The sequence below is a fragment of the Didymosphaeria variabile genome (genome assembly GCF_027946475.1).
Source record: "Didymosphaeria variabile strain IMI 356815 chromosome Unknown scaffold_2, whole genome shotgun sequence".
In the NCBI taxonomy this organism is placed as follows: Eukaryota; Fungi; Ascomycota; class Dothideomycetes; order Pleosporales; family Didymosphaeriaceae; genus Didymosphaeria; species Didymosphaeria variabile.
Window position 1 is genome coordinate 343,397 of NW_026611621.1, and position 22,962 is coordinate 366,358.

At 55.0% G+C, this 22,962-nt stretch overlaps 7 protein-coding genes across 7 annotated transcripts; 2 read left to right on the top strand and 5 right to left on the bottom strand.

Moving 5' to 3' along the window:
* Nucleotides 1–1,734: 1,734 nt before the first annotated feature.
* On the top strand, nt 1,735–3,009 carry N0V89_001805 (uncharacterized protein; the record flags this gene model as incomplete). The annotated part of the gene is made up of 4 exons (XM_056210616.1): nt 1,735–1,884; nt 1,942–2,046; nt 2,305–2,489; nt 2,541–3,009. 4 exons carry the CDS (start codon nt 1,735–1,737, stop codon nt 3,007–3,009), a joined length of 909 nt encoding a protein of 302 aa, XP_056074089.1.
* A 5,172-nt stretch (nt 3,010–8,181) lies between these two features.
* Nucleotides 8,182–11,139, bottom strand: N0V89_001806 (uncharacterized protein; the record flags this gene model as incomplete). The annotated part of the gene is made up of 1 exon (XM_056210617.1): nt 8,182–11,139. One exon carries the CDS (start codon nt 11,137–11,139, stop codon nt 8,182–8,184), a length of 2,958 nt encoding a protein of 985 aa, XP_056074090.1.
* A 642-nt stretch (nt 11,140–11,781) lies between these two features.
* On the bottom strand, nt 11,782–13,020 carry N0V89_001807 (uncharacterized protein; the record flags this gene model as incomplete). Its single annotated transcript, XM_056210618.1, has 2 exons — nt 11,782–12,098; nt 12,150–13,020. 2 exons carry the CDS (start codon nt 13,018–13,020, stop codon nt 11,782–11,784), a joined length of 1,188 nt encoding a protein of 395 aa, XP_056074091.1.
* Nucleotides 13,021–13,481: 461 nt separating this feature from the next.
* Nucleotides 13,482–15,430, bottom strand: N0V89_001808 (uncharacterized protein; the record flags this gene model as incomplete). The annotated part of the gene is made up of 5 exons (XM_056210619.1): nt 13,482–13,637; nt 13,688–13,963; nt 14,018–14,999; nt 15,049–15,146; nt 15,209–15,430. 5 exons carry the CDS (start codon nt 15,428–15,430, stop codon nt 13,482–13,484), a joined length of 1,734 nt encoding a protein of 577 aa, XP_056074092.1.
* Nucleotides 15,431–17,094: 1,664 nt separating this feature from the next.
* Nucleotides 17,095–18,308, bottom strand: N0V89_001809 (uncharacterized protein; the record flags this gene model as incomplete). The annotated part of the gene is made up of 3 exons (XM_056210620.1): nt 17,095–17,769; nt 17,824–17,982; nt 18,036–18,308. The coding sequence occupies 3 exons, from the start codon at nt 18,306–18,308 to the stop codon at nt 17,095–17,097; spliced, it is 1,107 nt and encodes a 368-aa protein (XP_056074093.1).
* Nucleotides 18,309–18,992: 684 nt separating this feature from the next.
* Nucleotides 18,993–20,646, top strand: N0V89_001810 (uncharacterized protein; the record flags this gene model as incomplete). Its single annotated transcript, XM_056210621.1, has 3 exons — nt 18,993–19,217; nt 19,271–19,694; nt 19,748–20,646. 3 exons carry the CDS (start codon nt 18,993–18,995, stop codon nt 20,644–20,646), a joined length of 1,548 nt encoding a protein of 515 aa, XP_056074094.1.
* Nucleotides 20,647–21,089: 443 nt separating this feature from the next.
* Nucleotides 21,090–22,352, bottom strand: N0V89_001811 (uncharacterized protein; the record flags this gene model as incomplete). The annotated part of the gene is made up of 4 exons (XM_056210622.1): nt 21,090–21,357; nt 21,470–21,635; nt 21,751–22,004; nt 22,270–22,352. 4 exons carry the CDS (start codon nt 22,350–22,352, stop codon nt 21,090–21,092), a joined length of 771 nt encoding a protein of 256 aa, XP_056074095.1.
* Between the last annotated feature and the right edge of the window lie 610 nt (nt 22,353–22,962).

The following is a 22,962-nucleotide window of genomic DNA, read 5'->3' on the forward strand; positions in this document are numbered from 1 at the left end:
TCTCACTCGGATCATACATTACTCCCGGATCATGCTCTAGATCATAGACTCCCACATCCTTCCCTCTCGGAATCGCCCTCCCCCCGAACAAACACCCGACTTTGGTCTCCTTTTCATCGTTATGGAAGCCCTCTTTGGTGTTGGCAGAAGGTGCTCCTCAAGTACTCGGTAGGAGCGACCGCCAGCTCTAGCCGCATATAGCGGCTCCTCTTCACCTAAACAAGTCATCACTGTTACACTCAACACTTCTTGTATCGTTATTTTGCACCGCGTAAGTGCGCGACCCAGCGCCAAAGAAAAGAAGTACATGGGTGTGCAACGCCAGCTAGGTGGACATCCATGACCGTTGCGAAGCTCTACATTATACTGCCGCCTACTGGCTTCAATTCGCCTGGTGAAGCGGCGGATGCCGAATCAAACACGGACACCTGATCCCATCTTCTCTAATCCACGTCTTGAATTCTCTTGACGGCGCACTCGAGGCATGCGTCCACTCCGTCCCAATACCAGAAGCACTAATCGCGCATGCCATGTCTTTTCCATAGTAATTACCTCCACGTTGCAGCCACCCCTACTATGGATCTTTGGGAAACACGACCCACCGCTCCCTATACTCCCTGACCCTGCGGGATGCACGTCCCATCGCAGTGACGCAGGCCGAGGACAATCAAAAACTTGTTTAAGGGCGTTGGGAAGAAGAGACAGCGTCGAGTATATGAAGAATAGTCTTGGCGGAGAAGAACCGGGTAGTCATTGTTCGCGGAGAACGCGCGGCTCGACTTTCGAATCAGTCTGTGTGCGGCTCGATCCAACCGCTACGGTTGCCACAGCTCCAGCATACCATAGATACGTCAACACGATAAGTTCGATATTGATAACACACTTTTGCCGGTATATTCTAGAAAATATGCCTTCTGTGACCTTGCGAGGTCTAGCGACATGCGCGCACATGGGCAAGCGCTTACTGGAGCTCACAATGCTGACATGGACAGTGGCACTGGCAATGCCCAGACTACCACGTGCAGAGCCGCTAAAGGCAACTAAGAGTCATGTCAGATTAGGAGGTGTCCACTCAGAAGTCGCCTAGTCGGTGGCATCGTTCAGTCTGCTTCGGTGCTTCCAACAACCGAGAAGCTTGTCTATGTCCTACTTTGATCTTCTCCAGGCTCCAGATTAGGTTCGCGATGCTGACTCTTCATCGCCTTGACCCTAAGTATGGAAGAAGACAGCCTATCGGATCTGTTCAAGATGCGCGACTCAATCGCGACCTGGAGACGTCTAGAATATAGCAAACCCAAGCTACGTTCGGATGTGTTGGACCCTTCTCCTGGCATCGATCGCAGCGATTAAGTTTAGCGCGCTCGCTTAAGCCACAAAGGCAAGTATGGCTCTGGAATCCGGTGCCCCGTCGACATGACGGCGCCTTCGGCACTTAGGGATCCATCCAGTAGCTCGCAGATTAGCGACACCAAGTCGGCGAACCTTTCGAATCGAATTTTCTCGCTGTGGGTTGTCTGCTGTAGACCACGGACTAGGCTCTTAGTACGGAGGCAAAATATTGTCTTGAAACTTAATGGAAGATGAACAACAGGCGTCATAGAAAAGGGGTCCTTTTTAATTGTGTCCCGTCGCTTCGCATTCGCTGTAGATGTGCCGAAGAGCGATTTTTGCGCTGCCTGCCGGGTGCTCCCAAAGTCCTTCCCTCTAGTCCATCGGAAGCCGTCCACTTGAAACATGGCACGAGATGATCGCTCCCACGAGTTTACCGGTGTTTTGGGGTTCTTCATCGCCGTGTGTACTGTTCTAGTGCTACTTCGCTGCTACTGCAAGATTGTCATCGTCAAGAACTTCGCCGTCGATGATTACCTTTCTGTGCTTGCCCTGGTATGCTCACCCTCATGGCCATAGGCCTCGCTGAAACATACTAATATATCTCGATAGGTTTCTTTCCTTGTCTATTCCAGCCTGGCCCTGATGGGTATTCAGAATGGTACTGGAAAAAGAAGATACCTTATTCCCGACGAGAAGTACCCTAATGGCATGAAGGTGCGTTGGACCATGTCTGTACAGAGTCCCAATGTGCTGATACCAAAGATCTAGTGGTGGTGGTCCTGCGAACCCACTTATGTTTTCATGAACATTGCTCTCAAATTGAGCATCGGCATCTTCCTGCTTAGAATTGCTGTTGAGCGCTCACACCGTATAGTTCTTTGGATCTCTCTCATCGGCGTCGAAGTCTACAGCTTATACTTTCTGCTTCTTTTCACCTTTCAATGCTGGCCGGTATCATTTTTCTGGGAGCAGTTCAGAGGCGGCCACGGAAAGTGCATGAAGAGCGAAATCATCGTTGGCTCATTTTACGGTTACTCGGCGTTGAGCTGCGTGTCTGATTGGATCTTCAGTATCGTTCCAATCTTCATCGTTCAAGGATTGCAGATGGACCGACGGAAGAAGATCTCAGTGGCCATCATCCTGGCATTTTGTGCCCTGTAAGTCACGCCCCGGTTTAGCCGTGTGACTCCATGCTGATACTATAAAAGCGGTTCCACTGCCACAATAATTCGAATCCCGTTCATCAAGGGACTCAAGGACTCGAATGATTTCCTTTATTCCACCACCGACGTCGCTATCTGGTCGACATGTGAGACAGGCATCGGCCTAGCCACATCTGCAGCTGCCACTTTGAGGCCTCTCCTCCGAAAGGTCTTTGGCGATCTTTCTGTTGCTGACACTTCGACCCGGAAGAAATCTCGAGACTGGACTGGGAGATACCCTTCGCGATCCGGCTATCTCACCCAGCCCAGCCAGGGCGATGACAACGACATCGCGCTCGAAGACCGAGCTTTTACTAGGATCCATATCGGCAGTGGTGGGGACTTGAGTCCGTCTAACAGCACAGCCGGACTGACGGATTGGGAGCGCGAGAAGGATCCAGCGGAGAAGAACGTCACTGAGTTGATCCCAACAAACGGAGGCATCATGAAGACAGTGAAGATTACTCAGTCATAATGAACTGTCTCGCGCCCGGGTTTCGCGCGTATCATCCATTGATGAGGACCTGATGATGATGGATACGCTGGGATACTTCTACTTCAGGACGCATCAATGAATACTGTGGCTCCTATTAATTAATTCACCAATGTCAACCATTCTTGCTATACTATTGACGCCGCTATGCGATCTCGACGTGGGATCATTCTGTTGTTGACATCTTTGGAGGTCATTATCATCGGCCGCGGAAGGGAGGTGTAGCTTGAGCACCGCATCATTCGATGTACGCTTTAGCAATGTTGCCCAACTTCCAGATATCATTACAACGACAGAAGATCAACACCATCTTAAGAATGGACGGTAAATGTAGGGTGGTATGGCAGAAGTACCCGGCTCCGCGGCTGTTCGCTGTCAGCTGAATCGGGCCGTGGTGCGGGACTGGTCCCACAATTGATCTCCGCTCTTCCCCGCTGCACGACACTTGTCATCTCGTCTCCCTGGTCTCGAAGGTCCAGAACGTCAATTGATGGATGCCGGCACGACCCCACGCGGACGACAGCCTGCGTCTGACCGACTAACGCGACGCAAACGCATCATAATGGCTTGCCAGTCTTGTCGCCTACGAAAGATGTGATGCGATGGCGTCAGACCTGTGTGCGGTTTCTGCCAGCGACACGAAGCGCGTTGTGTTTGGGGTAGCACATCAGAGGTTCCCCATGGTGTTGATAGCACGCCCGCGGAACGCGAAATACTTAGAAGCTGGATGAGATCAAGACGCTACTGAGTGCGAGTGCGAGTACACCCGTCGAACAACCAGTAGCGTCTTGGCCACCACCAAGCCCAACGACTACATCTTCCAGAGCGCAGCCGAGCATTCTGCCAACGACGTCGCCAATACCGCCTTCGTACCCGACCGTAAGGTGTGAAAGTATCCTACGTTGGCCCATTTTCCATGGCATCGTCGAGCCATCGGACGCCGCTATCGAATCTTTCGTCCTGGAGTGTGCTCCTTCTTCCTCTCCCAGCAACGATGGCACCCCTGAAGCCACCATCCAGGATCACTTGCTAGTGCCCTTTTGCAGGGAGTTTCTCGCGCGCGTGCATGCCCGCAACCCAATTCTCGAAGCCATCGAGCTGATCAAGTATGCGAAACATGTTACTGAGAACGGCCTCGGCTGCGATGCAAGTTCTTGTCTCGTTGTATGGATCATATTCGGATTCGTCATTTGCTACTGATTCCCTTACAGCTCATCGCATGTGCACTTGCTTGCTACACTTCCCCTTGGAGCGAGGCTGTTACTGACCAACAAGTCCGCTCTTGACCCAAGAACATACTGGACATATAAAATCTGCGGAGGCCTTCTATGCAGCTGCGGAAAAGCGATTCGGCTTACTAGGATGCTCCCTTGTCGACATTCAATGTTTCTTTTTTGCATCTGTTTACGAAAAGTATGTGTTTGGTCCTCTCCAAGCCTGGCTACACATTCAATCAGCATCGGTGCGGTTGCAAACGCATTTGAAGCGACAGCAGCGGCTCGACATCCTCCACAACATCAGCGCTATCGATCTTTCGGAACAGAAACTTGTTCAGCGTGCCTTTTGGTCAGTCTTCAAAGCGGAGAGCGAGCTACTCACAAAGCTTCCTCTGAGATCCACAGGCATCGAAGACTATGTGCAAACTAACTCCTTGTTTTCTACTCCACCAAACATCCCAACACAAAGTGAAAAGGCAAATCAAACCCATTCCACCGAACTGCATTCATGGGCGGAAGAAAGAAGCTGGTTCTCCTACCTGGCGGAGATCTCTCTGCGACGAAGTCTCAACGACCTGCTTTGGATGCTCTTTCGCAAAGGCGAATCCTACTGGCTGAACCACAACGCGTCCCTCGAAGTAGATCACCAAGAGACTCAAAGACATATTGCGGCATGGTACACGCACCTCCCCGATTCTATCCGATTCGGCCCCGCCGAGCTAGCTGGCAACGAGTACGCGTTCTATCTCCAAGGGCGCTTCTTCGAATAGCACGCATGCTCCCTTCGACCTTTTCTCTTTTACGCTCTCCATCGGCCCTCGGGCTAGAAATTGTCGCAGCTAACCAAGTCGTACGCTAAGGGAACCCTTTCCGTGTGTGCCACTGGCATCATGCACCATCAGCGGCACCACCGGCACGGGGACTCTTGGTTCGCTTGTCGAAGAAGCTTTGCGTATGCATTGTGCATCTTGGCAGTTGTGATCAAAGGCGATAGAGAGTTGTCGCCGCCGAGCGAGTGGAAGTCAATTGTCACGACTGCTGTTGCTACACTCGAGAAGTGGGAAGTTCAATCGGCAGATGTTCGCGCTATGCGTCAAGTGTTAGCACGTAATTTTTCAAGCGGTTTGTGGTCGTGTTGGAGACACGATATGATCTTGGTCTACGTGTCCCATTACCAGATGCGCTCAGGTCAGCGTTGTGTTCTCCTTCTACATCCGACGGGATCGCGCCCATGTTGTATGGCCCCAGTGGCCTCGCTCTCGATATGACTCCCTTCTCTGCCGTCGATTTGTCCAAAGCTTCGATTTTGCGGCGGTATGGCTCTTTCCAAACTCTCTGATACCGACACACTCAGATACCGACACCCTCAAAGAAAACCTCATCGACTTCCTCCAAAGTCTTACCGCTGCACTCTGGAATGCAGTTTCATGTAAAAAGCACGGCGAAAACGGCCGTGGTCTCAAGGATAAGTCTAAATTTGTCGTCCAGATCCGCACAGTCAGCACAAATGAGGTACGGAACGCTGAAAGATACAGCGAATTGAACAGCGATGTCAAAAACAGCGCCGAGCTCATCTGCTTCATCACGCAGGTCCTGCGTTGCGATTTCGACGGCTACGACGTGCAAGAGGGGTGCCCAACCGAGGCAGAATCTGAAGACGTAGATGGTCAGCATGGCAACAACGCCAGTCTTCATGCCCAACGTTGGACACGAGGCGGCGCAATGTCCCCATCGAAAAGCAAGCACAGAGCACAGCTTCGGAGAACAGCGCAGACTAGCATGAGAGGACTATTGGAGACGTCAGCTGTCCACACGGATACGGGGCGTTGATGATGATCGCACACTACCGGTATAGTCTGCCTGTCAAGGAACTGGCAAAGAAGCACGGCGGCTATACCGAAGGACGTGTTGATAGCGGACGTGGAGAAGGGTTCAGTGATGCTGGAACCCTCAATGGGGATCGTGCCGTAAACGCTTGCGAAGTTTTGGAGTATTTACACCTACGACGATAACCGTTCGTTTGAGGTGAATTCCTGGAATAAATCCATAAATGTCCCTTTTCTACGTTTTCGTCAGTGTGCTCCATAACTCATGCAACTTGGCTCCAACCTCCTCATGGTGACCTTGCCTAGCCGCAAGACGCGGAGCAAGTGCATACCTTCCACCTCTCGTCCCTCTTCCCTTGGCTAATACCCACCCGGACTTTCAGGGATATACCAAATACCAGAAGAGCAATATTTAGATGACAAAGAGCAGGCCTAGGATGCGAAAACCCTTTTCACCAGAAAGGTGCTAGTTCCACGTAACACAAGCGCGCCGATAAGTTGACCTACCACCAAGCTGGACTATTTATCCTGGAAATGGAACCTCGCGCCGGTGCAGGCGTCGGCTCTTACTGGAGTGGAGGATCAGGACGAGTGCAAGGTCCACGTCGATGGGTGTGTAGGGTATGATGCAGGCGAGGATCATCTGCCAGGTTCTGAGTCGTGATGAGGGGCGTGCGGCCGATTTCAGCGCAAACACATATGATCAGGAGAAATTCACGGCGCCCTGGTTTTCCGGAAGAGATATTCCAGTGACGAGTCGAAGGCGAAACCGAGACGTCAAATTATCCAACAGCGACAGATAAGGATCCAGCTGCATGTTGGTGAGTAGCGATCCAGGCCGTTGGTCATGTGCTGTGGAACTTCACTTCGGATCTACAATATGTCTTCGGACTCTGCACACCGCCGAATGTCTTGATGAATGCACCCAAAGCGTTCATGTTGCTGAAGATGGCCTAGTACATGCCGAAATTGAATTGCATGTAGCGATGATGGCGTAGCACGCAATATGAAGCATTGTATAGCAGTCTCGACAAACTGTGCAACACAGGTGTGCGCCTCAACAACTTTCACGCAGCATCAGCATGCTCACCAACACGATCGAATGTCCGGTACGACCAACCGTATTGCTGGTCTGGAAGAAATAGTCGAGCACATGGCCGAAGTTGTATACTAGCCAACCAGGGTAAGAGGGTTATCTGAACTTCCGCGCTGCGCTGAGCGAGATACAGAAGGATAGGTATAAAACTAGCATATCGGGCAACTAGTAGGGTCATTGTGGTCTTCACTGTACATCAGCGGGAATTCTTTCTTACTAAAGGGGATCAAACGTGCATCTCAAACTCACGCATTAGACATCACCACAAGCCCGCGGCTTCGATGATTCCTTTTTCCCTCTCCGGCTGTGGGAACCACTTCAACATCGAGCCCAACTCGCCGATCTGTATGCGCTCTTCACGCCTATATGAATGCGGGCAAGTTCTGCATGCGAGGTAACGATTTTCAACATCGAATGAGCGCGCAACAAGTGTTGGGGGACTTGCTTCTATCTACCAACCTCGTCACTGATGAGTTGATTAGTTACCTCGACGCCCGGAAGGACACTGCGCAGCGATAGTCTCCGCATACTTGCCGTTTACAGCGCCATATTGGCGCCTGCAAGCACCGTGGGAGCTGATCGAAGTACGAAGGGAAGTACGGTGAAGGACCGTAAAAGTTGCGAGAAAGGCGACTAGAAAGGCTGATCAGAATAGGTGTCATCAAACCCGAGGTTCAGTCTGGAGGAATATCGGCCGCGAGGTTCAGTATGTAGAAGACAAGAACGAGCTGAACGCGTTTAGACACGTCATGTCGGGACATGGCGAGGGCGCAGTGCTAGAAGCGCTATCTCATGGGCGACGTCGGCAGTCACCCACATCACCGACTGTACTACGACAACACACTGGAAGAGAATGCCTCGGGCTTTACGTCTTTTCTTTATTACTTTATAACGCCTTACACTCCGTGCTGTCCCCTCGAAGTCTCTACTTCCGAACTATGTACCAAAAACCATATCGTTCGTTCGAATCTACCTAGGAAAAATGCATAACACTCAAGCGAGAACCACATCTACTCTATGCTTTCACACCGTTCGCCCTCGTCACTCTGCTCGCAATGTCCTTCTGCACATATACCTGCCCAAACATATCCGTCACATCGATAAACACCTGCAGCTGCTCCATCACGCGCCGCGGCACCACAGCGCTCAGTTTCTCCCTCGCGAGCTCCATGCCCGCGCGCTCGAACTCAGCCAAAGCCATCAGGCTGTCTTTCGCAGGGGAGATACCCGTCCCGGCATGCCCATTCATCGCGCCATTCGTCGTTGCGCCCACCCCATCCCCATTCACCTCCGCACCCGTCCCACCAATCCCATTCTCTTGGTACTCCCCATCACGGAAGCCAGGGAAATCAAGACTGTTGAGATTCCCCTCTTCCGCATCGCGCGTCGCAGACCCATAGTCGTTGTACATCCGACACATAGTCGCCAAATGCCGACACAAAGCCTTTGCGAAGTACTGCGCTCTGGCTCCGGCGTAACAGTGCTTTCCGGCGTCGCTGATTAGGCAGGCGAAGAAGAGGAAGGAGAAGGGGCAGCTTGTGTCGTCGGAGGCAGGGCCGCGGACCCAGGTGATGTAGCTCTGCTGCTGGGGTTGGAGGGAGGCGGTGGAGGAAGTGCCGTTGGCACTGTGGGCACCGTTGCCGTTCGCCTTGCGGGTGGCGAGGAGGGCATTGGCAAGGTTGTGCTCGTTGTGCGCGGCGATGAAGTTGTAGATTTCGAGGGACATTTCGTGCTGGATGGGGAGGGGGGAACGGGTTAGCGACCAGTGTTGGGTGACGTGCTGCATGAAGCGGCTTAACGCGTTGAAGGCTGCATGCACTTGTGTATCCTTTTGAAGGTCGGTGGAGGTGTTGGCATCTGCGTGACTGGATCCATTGGTTAATTTGTGGTTGGAATTGGTAGCAGCCATGCTGGCCGACTTGGACTGCTGTTTCAAGAGGTCCATGAGCTGCGATATGCCAGCCTCCGGCACGCTGGCAACCACTGACTCCATGTACTCGTCGACCTGGAAGTTGAGCAGAGACAGCAGAACCATCTCCCACATAGTCTTGTAGGACAACCGCTGGCCGTTCTTGTGGTTGCACGTCACCCAGATCATAGGGATGAACTCCAGATATTTGTCCGCCGTCATGGGGATTTCGGAGCGACTGAACAGCGAGTCGCGGAAGGAGTTGAGCCGCGCAGCCATCAGCCGCGCTTCGACGAGGACCAGCTCCATGGAGGCGAACTTAGCACCTCGGAACAAAGGCAGGCTGGAGACGAGGTACTGCGTCTTCTTCATGCTGCCCTGCGGTAGGGTGAAGCCGTCGGCGATGGACGGCGTCCAGGGCACGTCGACAACCTGGAAGTGCAGCGCTGCGGAACAATAGACGGAGTGGAGCAGCTCTGATCGATAGGAAACTTTCTCGACCCAGAGGAAGTCAGTCTTGTCTGGGTTGCTGTACTTGGCCTGCAGGTAGTCCTGCCCCTGGCGTATGCTGTCCCTTAGCTGGTCTTTGAGCGCCGCGCTCCACGGCAGCGAGAGCGCGTAGCCCACGGTGATGATGCTGTAGGCTGTGATTTCGAGGGAGTCATCCCAGGAGCCATTGGGTTTCTGCTCTGACAACGTCTGACTTAGCAGACGGCAGATAGCGCCTGGAATGCGTCCTGCAAAGCCTTTGCTCGCGAGGTCCACATGGCCCGCATTGTACTTCTCGAGGAGCAACACCGATACCTGCACGAACAGCATTCTTGAGTACTGAGTCGACATGTTCCACTTGTCGTGGATCGGCCCGGACTCCTGCAGCTCGAGCAGGAAAGCAAGTGCCTTCTCGATGTTCTCCTGATCCAGCGCTCCCTCCGCCTCCCCCAACAACGCAAGCAGGACGTTGCAATTAGCGCTGAAGCTCGGGCTGCCCTCCAATCGATACGTGCGGATGTGGTCGGCGGTCTGGAACATCTCGATAAGCCTGCGTGCACTCTGGCTCTTGTCGAGACACCGCAATGCCATCAGCGACCGCGCAGTGTCATCTGCATCCTCCAGAACGCCAGGGGTGAACCCGACGAGTCCCGACTGCGCTTCCAAAGCGCGCTCGAAGCGGCTTGCGAGCTGATCCTTTTCAAGCGCATTCAAGGCGCGGGAGGAGACGCGGGGGGTAAGGAGCGTGGAGAGCGACCAGCCGAGTTCGAATAAGCAGGTTGGGTAGGCGCTGGGCACGTGGCCTGTGCCGCCGGTGGAAGAGATGACTGTGCTCAGGTAGGATTCTGCCTTTTGATCCCAGGTAGTGCTATAGATGAGATACGCGGCGGTTGCGGAGGGAGAGCCGAAGATGCCAGTGTCTTCTTTGCAGTGATGACCGACACGGTCAAAGTCGATCAACCCCACAAGGGCTTCGAGGGAATGGAGCAGCGTGGTCGACTGGGTCGAGTAGACGGTTGCCGGCTTAAACTTTTGCAGCTTCTTCTTGTTCAGCTGCATCAGCGTGGAGTACCCCGGAAAGTCGAATGCAATGTCCCATGCGCTCAGTTGGATTAGCAGGCTGGGGACCAAAATCTCAAACCCGACATGCACACTGTCTTGCACGTTCCAGTTTTGCAGAACAGCCTGAACGGCCGCCTGTCCTCTCTCGATGCGTGCTTGCAGCTTGCTCGACTCTGGCGACTGAGGTAAAGTCGATCTTTGCCGGGTAGCAAGCGCCAACAGAGCGGCCAAGCTGTTGAGAATGACGTCGACCTGGGCGTTGTTGGATCCCCATACTCCAATCTCCTGCTGCGCTGCGAGCAGATACTCGAAGCACTCCGGAAACAGATATCGGGGTTGGCCTTGCTCTTCCTTCTTGATCATCGACAGCCACGCAGTGTCGTAGATAGCCCCGCTGAACGAGCCAAAGTGACGGAGAGGAGCCCCAGCACCGACATCTTCCAGCGCAACAATATCCGCAATGATGTCGTCGGGCGACGGACACCCTCTCGTACCGTTGATTGTCGAAACCATTCTTGCGCACCTAGTGGGTCCACCACCAACCCACGAACCAGTCTTGACTCAACCTTATAATGTCTCCCGCTCGAACTTCCAAGCTGATCCGGGAATTGACAAACTCGAATGGGAATGCTCTTGGGTGGGGGTCAGTGCGTACTGTTGGTACAACGGCAGCCGGTCGGCCGTTCGGCTATGAGCGAGGCAGACATACGCTTCTATTGGCAAATGTGCAAGTCCGAGCCTCGCATGTACCTCTCTTGGATAAGACCGAGGGCTTAAGATCTGCCATCCTGCGGCCATCCTGGTCGCCGGGCTTGCATAAGCGCGTCGAGGCGGCGAAGGACCTGGATGCTATTAGGTGCATACTATACCAGCGCTAGAGATACCGTGGCGGCTCACACGGGGATCTAGCGACCTCCGGCTAGAGGCTCCGTTGGTGGGAAAACCAGGAACATCCTTTTTATCATCGCTTATGGATGGGGCTTATGGATCACGTGACTGGGTGTCGTTCAGTGGAAGGATTGGGAAATTAGGGTCTAATTACGATACGTCCGGAGCTATAGCTACGGCGGGGGATGATATGTACAGTGGGAAACGTCATCTAGGACGCCGCCCGTGGCGTCTTGTATTATATACGCTCACAAACTCGGCAACAACTTACAATGAGTTGCTCTTGAGGAACTGCAGCGAGTGTGAGAAGCCGGCGTTAGCGTTGTAGTGCTGCGCTATAAGATGACCGGACTTGGGCTGCAAAAAGGTGCCCTTGCTCTTCGACGCGGGAAACAGCGCATTGACGAACGTCTGGGCCTGGTCCGTGGGGTACGAGCAGTTGGCCTGGCAGAAAATGTAGTCCTGCTGGCCGAGGACGACGTCCACGGGCCCTGTGTAGGTGGGCTGCGGTGCTATTACGCTGTTGAAGGTGAGCAGCTCGCCCAAGACGGTGGTTTGTCGCGTGTCGAACTGCTTCTTGAAAACTTTAATTACAAATTAGTCGTGGCCGAAAGAGGGTTTTTAAGGGGGCTTACTTGTAGGATCGAAGTCCGGGTAGCGGTAGAAGGGGAACTGGAAGTCCTGGGGCACGGCGCCCTGCGTGAGATAGCCCTTATCCAGGCCGGCGAAGCGGCCTGACGGATCCAGCGCAGCCGGAATGAGGTTGAAGGAAATCTGTGCCCTCGCGACGCCCTCTATCGACGTCGAGATGCCGGTGAAGATCAAGGCATCGAAGTCGGCCGGGTACTTGCCCACAATCGCAAGGGTCAACGCCGACCCTGCCGAGTGCCCAACACCAACAACATTCTTGATGCCAATTCCCCCAATCGTCGCCTTGCGCAGCACCTGGATGATCTGGTGGGCGATTTCGCGCTGCAGGGCCGCCTGCACGACCTGGTTCGGATCCGGGTGGTCCGAGAGGCCGTATCCGAGGCGGTCGTAGTTGAAGGTCGCATAGCCAGCCGCCGCCGCCGCATCAACGTAGCTGTATCCCGGCGCGAAGTCCCAGTACGTGTGGTCGAGGGTGCCGCCGTGGTTGAGGAACTGCAGCGTCTGCACCTTGAGCGCAGCAACGGGGTCTGCGGGTACGCAGAGCTCGACGTACAGCTGGTAGGTGCCGGAGACCTGGCTGGGCCCGCCATTGACCATGGCCGCGTAGTCGATGCCCACCGTCGCCATGTCCACGGTCGTCTGCGTCAGGTCCGGCTGGCCGACGGGCGACTTGACGAGGAGTTTGGTGTTGGTCGCGGAGGCGTTGACCTTGATCTTTCCGCGCAGGCACGCCGCCTTGCCCGCGGCAGAGAGGCCGACGGTCGTCTGGGACATGACAAAGGTCGTGTCGAGCTGTACGCCTTGTGCGACCGCGATCAGCGACGCCACGCGCATGAGAAATGCGCTAACCCCCATGATGAATGGGAAGCTCCAGAAAGTCCTTCGGAACAGAAAGCAGACCCGCTCACGCAGTAACAGAGAGCAGGAGCCGATGGGACAGACGGGCACAACAGAACGAGAAGAGAGGGATGTGAGCAGTTCGCAAGATGAGAATCAAGGACTAACAACAGCCTTATTATGTGCCATGTGGCAGGCGAGCCGTACCGAGCGCCCGGACGGGATACGGGCTCACGTGGCCTTCTAGAAGCCCCGGCCCTGAGGTTACGGGCCCAAGTCGACGCCTCCAACAGCGCCCCATGCACGCTCTCAATAGCTTAGGATCACTCTAGCATCACTACTTCTTTGTGCCTGACTCGCGACCATTATATCTTCTAGGCGGCGCCTTTAGTCTATCTAACCAGTTCAGAAGAGCACACGCCACAGAAAGTTCTAAGCATCACGAGTCCAATTCCTCTACAAATCCAAGCGAGCTCAACCTAACCGGACGCCGCAATACTAGAAGACTTTTCCTCCTCCGCAGCGGCTTTCGCTTTCGCTTCCTCGTCCTCTGGCTTCGGCTTAGCCTTGATATTCTTCCACTTGATGCCGCACACCAATACAAACGCCACGGCGGCACTCCCAGCCGCGAGGTACTATCTCGGTTAGCCTAGTGTGGACAATAGCGAGCACATACGAGACCTACGAAGACATTGGTAATGGCCTTGCTGTATACGTCGATTACAGCGTCACGGACTGCGGGCTGGACCTCGCGGTGGACGTCAGCTGCTCCCACGGCAATCAGCCGAGCAGCTTCTTCGGGGGAGACCACGCGAACCAAGTTGCGCGTGAGAGATGATTGGAACATGGCCTGGCCGCCTGCTAAAAATATGGAACAGCTTGCTGTCATGGCGAAGAGCAGGGTTGTCGACGCAATTGGTATCAGATCAGGCGGCAGCATGGCTTGCAGTGCGATATGAGGCTGATGGAGTGGTTAGTTCGCAGAGGAAGAGGCCATGACGAGCCATGGACTCACCATCGTCACCATGAAAGAATACCCGCAACCCGTGAGGATCTGGTATCCAATCCATTTCCCGGCATCAGTTGTCGGCGTCAGTGTCGACAGCAGCCCAGAACCAATCGCCAGTATGCCCACGCCAAAGATGTAAAACGGATTGTACCAACCGACATTCATCACGATGCCGCCGCCAACAATAGACGTCAAGACATCTGAGATAACGCTGGGCAAATACCGCACACCACTGCTAATGGGCGTGGCACCCTGCACCGCCTGGAACCAGATGGGCAGATAGTAGATGATGGTTGCCACACCCCCCGGACCTAGCAGACATGCTCCAAAAGCAAGCACCACAGTCCGGAAGGTGAATAGCTTGGGCGGCACGAGCGCCGAGTCCCCCATCCACCACTGCGACGCCACGAAGATGGCAAATACGACGACGAACCCAACCAGCAGTCCAACGACAATAGACGACGACCACGCATACGTGACCCCGCCCCACTGCAGAGCAAGCAGCAGCATCAGAATCGCGCCCGCAAAGATGGTAAAGCCCAGCAAATCCAGGTTCTTGATCTTGGTCTTCAACGGCCCCATCTCGGTCGGGCTCGTCTGCAGATGCAGAAACAGTAGTATCAGCGCAATCGACACGCCGCCCGCAGGCAGATTGATCCAAAAGCACCATCGCCAGGTGACGTTCTGCGCGAAGGCACCGCCAATCAGCGGGCCTATGATCTGGCTCGCGCCGAACGTGCCATTCGTCATCCCCGTGAGCAGCGGCCGCTTGTGCAGCGGCGCGATGGTCGCTACAATGATCAAGCTGCCGGCGAAAATACCTGACGCGCCCAGCCCGCTGATGGCGCGGCCGACGATGAGGGCATTTGAGTTGGGCGCGAGCGCGCAGACGAGGCTGCCGATTTCGAAGACGCCGATGTAGGCGAGGTAGACGAGTTTCTTGGGGAAGAACATGTAGATTTTGCCGGCGAGCGGCAGCGCGACGCACCTGTGGAGTTAGCATGGCTAGTGGGTGAGCGATGGAAGAGGTGGCTTACATGGCGACGAAGTAGGCGCTGCCATACCAGCCGACGTCCTGGAGGGAGTCGAAGTCACTTGTGATGACGGGGATGGCCGTCGCGATCAGTGTGAAGTCCTACAATGGCGGCACGTCAGCTTGTGCTCGCAACTATCAGAACATTCCCACAAAAGACATACTAGGCCCGTCAGGATGTTAGAGAAACACAACCCCAGAATAATCAACGCCAACTTGAGCCCTTTGACCTCGTCGGCAGCATTGATGCCCCCCGAGTCTGGCTGCTCCTCCGCCACGAGCTGTTCCTCCTTCTCAGCCGCTACATCGACAGTCGCGTCGTCTTTCTTGCTGGCGTCCATGGCGTATGCAGAATCAGCAGCCTTCTGCTCCTCAGTCGAAGCCATCTGGTAATCCTTCGTCTTTAGCGTAGACGACAAGTCGATGCTGCTAGAAACCGTCTTTGTTCGTTTCAAAACCGTTTTGTATAACCGCACATACTCCCTATTGTTTACATAAAATCAGATAAGCGAGTGCAGACAGGGATGCTCTCCTCGCGCCACCCGTGCGCTAGAAAACAGCCTACCTTCGTTCAACAATTCGAAAGCTGCCCTGTCGGGAATTAGATAATTGCACATCGGAAAAGGCTATTCGCCCACCATGACCAGGAACCAACAAGGTGCTGTCGATGCCGCACGCTTGTCCCGGGTAAAGCGACGCTGAGGTCAGCAGCAGTGCCGCCTGGAGCTATCCAGAAGTCGTATTATCTACCTTCCTAGCTAAGAGATGGAAAATGGATTCCTACCTACTAGTCCTCACATAGTACGGACCGCGCCGCTGGGCTAGGCGAAAAAGACACCTCATGTAGTACACATTACTGATGGCAATAAGCACGCTTACCACCTTCTCCACAGGTGAAGTAGAAATTGGAATTGGAGTAAGCCGGCAGTGCCGCCTGCAGCCATCCGGACTCCGTTGTACCTTCCCAGCTAGGCTGACCGAGTAAAGTAATAGTGGGCCCTGCATGTAAACAGTAAGCATCCACTAGTCTGCTTAGCGGACCGTGCCGCTGGGCCCGATTATGCAAATTAGCGTACATTAGCGCATGGGGCCGATTTCTGTTACCGCCCGCCCCGCCACCTGCATTTCCTCCACGAGTGTCTTAATGCTTCGCCCGATCCGCACGGGGAATAGTAAGTGTGGGAAAACAGGGTGTACTATAGTAAAGTCGGTATTCTGGCGAGCGACTTCCAAATCAAGGCCGTAGACTATTGTCTACGAGGCAGGGATCGACATCCCGGCGCCAAATCAAGGAAGTAGGATGCGAGGGATCGACATCCCTGCATGTGGCGTGCAGCATGCGCAATGCTGTACTACAATAGGGCTAGGGCTCAAAGGGAGCAGGGGGCAGGGATAATGTCTCGGTTTCCGAAGCTGAAGTTAGATCGTTGAGGCTGATGTGCATGCCGCAGTAGTACATGTGCCTAATGTGTAGCATCATTCGCACGAGGGTGGTGCTGGGGCCAATAGTTTGAGCGGGCAGGCGCACTCGCACGCTTCACCGACCACCCTCGCTTCCTCCTCCATTACCGCCCGTCTCGATGATTGGCTCCTCGGAGTTATTCTAATCTTCTGCGCAGCGGGCAGTCGCACGCTCGGTTCGCGGTCCACCCTCCCTTCCTTGCCTTCCCATTACTGTCCGTCGCGATTATTGGCATTCTCGCACATGTGTGTGGAGAAAGGTGGGGACACGCAGCCTCCTCGGGGTTCTAAAAGTGAGCTACGCAGAGGGCTTAGCTTAGACAAGGTGCTTAACTCGTTACACGGAGTGTCTTATCGGGAATTTGGCATTCATGCAATTGATGATATCGTTACACAACTAGTCCATCACAACTATTTGGGGTAGTCTACACTAGTGAATAGCAAAGGAAATTACAACACAGAACGGCGGTGAACCCGTGGGCACCGCTGGCAACTACGCCGTACACCTGGCCACCGTACGTGGGCGCATATCTCCATAGTTTTGACATGTCGCTCAATCTCACATAAGAAATCTGACTCATCTCATGCGCTAAAAGCTCTCCCGCGTATTAATCGTGGTCTGGTGCGTTTGTTTTATCTCCGAGGTCGCGCGGATGTATCCGACCTCGGGCCGTGTCAGGCTCTGCGTCGAAGAAGTCTCGATGTCCGTCTTGTTGCTCGGCGTAAGCTCGTGCCACCTGCCGTTCTTGTCGCTAGGGGTGTCGCTATTGATGACATTCTTGCTGAAGTTGGAGGAACCCTGGGTGCGGCTGCTGATGGAGAAGAAGCTGAGGGTGGAGCGGATCATAGAGGGCATGCCGCGGTTGGCGAACAGCGGGCCGTAGGTGGGCAGGCAGGCGGCGATGATGGAGGCGCTAGGCTCGATCTTGGACCACAGCGAGGCCTGGACGGTGATGGTGCCCTTTTCCTGCGCCGTGGCGACGAAGACGGCGGCCAGCTGGCGGTACGAGTAGTAGAAGCGGACGGACGCGGCGACAACGCAGAAGGCGCCGAGCCAGAGGATCATGGAGACTTTGATCTTGTTGGCCAACGAGAGCTTCAGCGACCAGATGGGCTTCAGAGGCAGGCAGAGGACCAGGAAATCCAGGACGATACCGATGCCGAAGATGGCCAGGAGTGCAGTGGGGTAGTCGTAGTTGGCATCGATAAGCTGGCGATCCGGGTGCCAGGCGGACGAAATAGGGCTCGTGCTGAAGAGCTGGGTCTGGTAGAATCTGTTAGGCGCATTTCGCATAGACTATCGTGCTGGTAAACCTACGAAGAATGTTCCAATCATCCAGGACGAAACGAGGAAGATGCCCACGTTGCACACCGTCGCAAAGGGGTTCCAAATGAAGAGGCGCTTGTAAAACTCCAGAATCGAAATCTTGCAAAGCCCGCTCGCGATGGTTGTGGTGATGACGTCGGAAAAGTAAATCTGCGGGCTTTGGTCAGAAAATGCGATGATTTTTGGTAGATTGTAGAACTCACTTTGAAGAGAAATTGCGCTCCCCGCACCGGATCCATCTTGTTGTTGGTGTAGTCGAGCCCCAGCTCTGCCGCTCCGATGATGGTGGTTAATATGCAGCCGTAGGTGACAATGAGCGAGGCAATGATGAGCGCCATGTCCATGGTGAACCACTTGTCGCGCGTCGACTTGCGCGCGCAGTAGATGCGCAGCCCCAATGCGACGGTGGCCAGGCCGAGGAACACAACGATGACCGAGACAAGCGTGGTGGTGAAGGGCGACGGCGTGGGCGGCATCGCGCCGGTAGCGGCGCCAGTATTGGACATGGTGGGGGATTACAGCCTTGTGTTGAAGAGCTGGCCAATTCTCTAGACAGAAGAGCGAATGCGATAGATGTGAACGGCTCCAAGCGACGCGGGAGGGATGAGTAACTTATCGGCGTCGGCACGTTACCAAGGTGGCAGTTATAATGCAGGCCTTCGCCTACTGCGACCCTCAAGTCCGAAGACGAAGCCCGGCATGGCATGCAGTCCGTATATACTACTATACCAGGACAAGCAACCTAGGCCAAAGGCATTTCCGCCCCCCCACCACCATCACAGTTAAGCGACGGTGTGTCCTCGGTTTCGGGCTCTTACAGGCCAGAGCCATGGCCATCTATGCAGAACCCCGCCACGATTTTTATAGCCGGCCAATCCTACTCAAGCTCCAGACAACGGGTATCTACGCTGCCGATATCAGACGTTGATCTCCCGATGGCTTGTCACCTGCCATTTTGTACAGCGCTGCCGGAATAGGAAACAACGGGCATAACTCCCCGACCGGCGCCAAACTAGTCTAACTAGACAAGGCTGACTTGATACCTGCGGCCATACCAGGGCCACGCAGAAGTATTCCAAGTCTAAGTACCATGCTTTGTACTTTTCACCTCTAGGGCCCAGTCTACTCTCCTCGACGTTGCACAACAGACGTTGCACAATATGTTGGCCTTCTCGATGGATTCCTGGAGCGACCTCCTGTCGTCCTATGCTTTTCTTCAATTCCTCCCTGCCGTCCTCGTCCTCGGCCAGCTCCTCGTGAGCTCGTCTCGCGCGCTGCGAAAGGTATCATTCGCATCCTACGGCCTCTCCTTCCACTCTCGCTATGCCGCCAATGTCAACTTCATGACCAACGCCGTTGGCCTCATTGGCAATGGCTACGACAAGGTAGCCCTCAAATCCCCAACTGTAACACGTGCTTTCCGCTAAACATGAATTAGTTTCAAGAAAAGGCCTTCCAGTTCCTCCGCTCAGACGCAGACATCATTGTGCTGCCCCAATCGGCCGTCCAGGAGCTCAGCACTCTGCCGCCCAATATCGCAGATGGCACCAAGGCCCTCGAGCACGACCTCATGGGTCCCTACACGGGACTCAACTTCATCCTCCAGTCGCGCCTGCACCACCGTATTGTCCAGCGCAAGTTGACCCCCAACCTGGGCATCCTCACTCCGCATCTCGAGGACGAGCTCGGCAAAGCCGTTGAGGACCTATTCCCCAAGGAAGTAAACGATGGCTGGACTGAGGTCGAGCTCTACCCCCTCCTACTCTCCTTAACGGCCCGCACATCTGCCAGAGCCTTTGTAGGCACCAGCTTCTGCCGCGACTCCCGCTGGCTGAATTCCGCCGTCAACTTCGTAGAAGATCGTGAGTAGCCCCCCGCGTTCTACGCCCTCGAAATTCTATCTGACACCCACCAGTCTTCCGAACGGTCGTCATCCTGCGCGCCTTCCCCGGCTGGCTGCACCCCATCGTCTGCGTCTTCATGCCCAGCTACTGGCGCGGAAAAGGCTACTTCCGCTCCGCCCGACAAGTCCTCGGCCCCTACATCCAAGAGCGCCTCGACGCCCTCGACCAGAAAAAAGACCTCCGCGAAGCCTTCACCGAACCCTCCGCCCTAAACTGGCTCGTCGACATCGCAGAAGGCGACGAGCGCAACCTCGCGCGCCTCGCCCACACTGAAACCGTCCTCTCCCTCGCAGGCATCCACACCATGCTCCTCCGCCAGCTCTCCGTCATTTACGACCTCACAGCCCACCCGGAGTACCTCGAGGGGCTCCGCCAGGAAGTCGCCGACCTGTCCAGCAAGTGGAATAAGACGTCCTACGGCCAACTCCGCAAACTAGACTCCTTCATGCGCGAATCCCAGCGCCTCGCGCCCCCCACTGTCCTCGGGCTAAAGCGCATCATGCAGCAGAATTACACCCTCCAAGACGGCACCCTCCTCCCCAAAGGCGCCTACGTCTGCGTCGCCGCCTACGCCATCGAAAACGACCCCGCGTTCTACCCGGAGCCCGAGAAATTCGACGGCCTGCGCTCCTTCACGCAGGGCGACGGCTCGGATTCGAACAAGCACACGTTCGCGGCGACGGATACCACGGTGCTGGGCTTTGGCCACGGCAAGACGGCGTGTCCGGGGCGGTTTTTCGCTAGCTTGGTTATCAAGATGAGTGTCATCAAGCTGATTACTGAGTATGAGTTTGAGTTTTTGCCTGGCAAGGGAAGGCCGAAGAATTGGGTTGCGCATGAGTTTTTGTTTGCGTCGCCGTGGGATCGGGTGAGGATGAGGAAGAGGGAGAAGGGGAGCTGTCCGTTTTAACGAAGCGTTGGGAATGTAATTATGAGAGATTGGATTGGATTGGATTGGATTTTTTTTTGGTTGTTGTTTAGAGACACGCTGCGTGTGGGTGTGCGGGTGGAAATGCTGCGTACGAGCGAACGACTTGGTGCTTTACCTTCAATCTCATCCACAAATCATACGCCATCATGCCCTGAAAACGAAGCATATTGATTTTTTCACGCTGATTTGTCTCATTTGAAATTTCTCATAATGAACTTTCTCATACTTCTCATATTGAACTTTCTCATACTTCTCATATTGAACTTTCTCATACTTCTCATATTGAACTTTCTCATACTTCTCTTATTGAACTTTCTCACATTGGACCTTCTCACATTGAACCTTTTCAAAATCTACATTTCCTATCCACACCGTCCCATCCCACCCTCGTCCAAACTCACTCCCTCCACACTCCCCTACAGTCACTCCGCCTTCCGTCCCACAATACACTGAAACGGCGTATCCACCGCCACCCCGCCCGCAATCTCAGCCTGCAAATCCTGAATATACTTCGCCGTCAAGCCCCCATCCTTCTCATTCCACATATCCACCTTAGGCAGCACATCCGCCGTCGCCGCCAGACTGCTCTGCGCCCACAGCGGCCTCAGATGCCCCGGAATATGCTGCACGTCGCGCCTCACGTCCTGCAGTCCGCCCTGCGTGCATATCTCGTGCAGGTTCTCCACCCAGCTATTGGAAGGAGCAAACGCGTGGTCAGTTCTTCGGACTTTGCAGTATTGGAAGTGCAAGATGGGGAAGGAAGGGCAGTGCGAAGGGGAAAATGGTACGAGAACGGACGTACCTGTAGGAGCCGAGGGGATCGAGGTCTCGCCATGTCTTGGCGAGGCGCTCCGAGGCCGCGGTTGCCGCTGCAGGGACGGGCGCGTTGGAGTCGGCGGGCGGCGGCGGGCCAACGACTTTGGTTGCGCGGGGCAGGGGCTCGTACCATTGGAGCCAGGCGCCGGGTTCTGTTTGAAAGGTGTCAGGGGACGGAGCACTTGCTGGTAGGGGAGAAGCGATCCGGGGCTACCGAAGGGGTTGGGGGCCGGAAAGGTGGGATGGCTAGGCACATGCAAAACGTACTCATGAGCGTGAGGAGTTGACCCAGCAGCTTCCGCGCGTTCGCGTCGTCGACGCTGCACATCATGAAGCGCACATGGACGATGTCGAACTGGGCGAGGAACTCGTCCGGGTACGGCTGGAAGCTGTTGTGGACGTGGAAGTGCACGTTGGCGGGGCGGAATGCAGGCGCGGGGAATTGCAGGTCGGAAATATCGAAGGCGTCAATCGTAGCGCCGGTGCTGCTGAGCTTGGTGGCCACCTCGCAGGCCCAGATGCTGCTGCGGGTTAGACCAGGTGGCCGGCTGAAATGCTTGCTTGCACATCAAAAGCGTGCATCGCTTACCCTGTGCCGGTCCCCACATCGGCAATGCGCAGCTGCGGTGCTGCAAGAGGAATGTCGGGATGCGTCAGGTAGCCTGCGATTTCGCGCATCAAGTAGTGGTTGAAGTTGAGGCTGTGAGGACAGGCATGTTAGCGAAATGACCAGGTAGTACGCAGGTTTCTCGGACCAGGGGGGGCATGCAGAGCCGGGCCACTGACCGCATCGAGGACCTGAAGTCGCGCTTGAAGATGTACGCCTTTTCCGCACCTTCGGCCGTTTCGGTGGGCTGCGGTTGAGACATGGCTGGTCGAGAGGGCTGGTGCTGTTAGCGATGCGATGCGAGTGCGGACGGCGAGCAGGATCGGCGGAGGGAAGCCGGGGTACCTGCCAATTGTGTCCTATCGCGGAACACGGACAGCTTCGGGGAATAAGTAGAGTGCACAACGCCGTGGCCTGGCCGTTACACTACGTGCATCCCTTGCCTGGCTAAATAACAATCTGACGGGAGGCTAGAACGAGCAACCTTGCCAAGGCCCAAAGCGTGCATTAGACGTCTTTTCGGAGTCCGAACGGCGTACCAGAGCCTCTGGAAGAAGCCGTCAAGTAATCTTGCGGGAAGCGCAATGGCAGGACCTCCCTGACCACCAGTTGACGCTCACAGATGCCGAGGGCCACCCCGGGCGCTACGCTCGCTTGAGGCTGCAGAGAGCAGGGTGAGCCACTCGGGTTTACCATCAGCTGCACGTCTTCGGCAGACGCCGAGACACCAATCTCTGGTTCTGAATCTGGATGCTGAAGGAAAGTACGGTAGTGATAATACGCGTCGCGGTCACTGGAGGGTTAGCCTACGTTTGACGACTGTGCGACCATCACAACGAGCAGAAGTTTCCTCTGCATGACGCATTGAACCC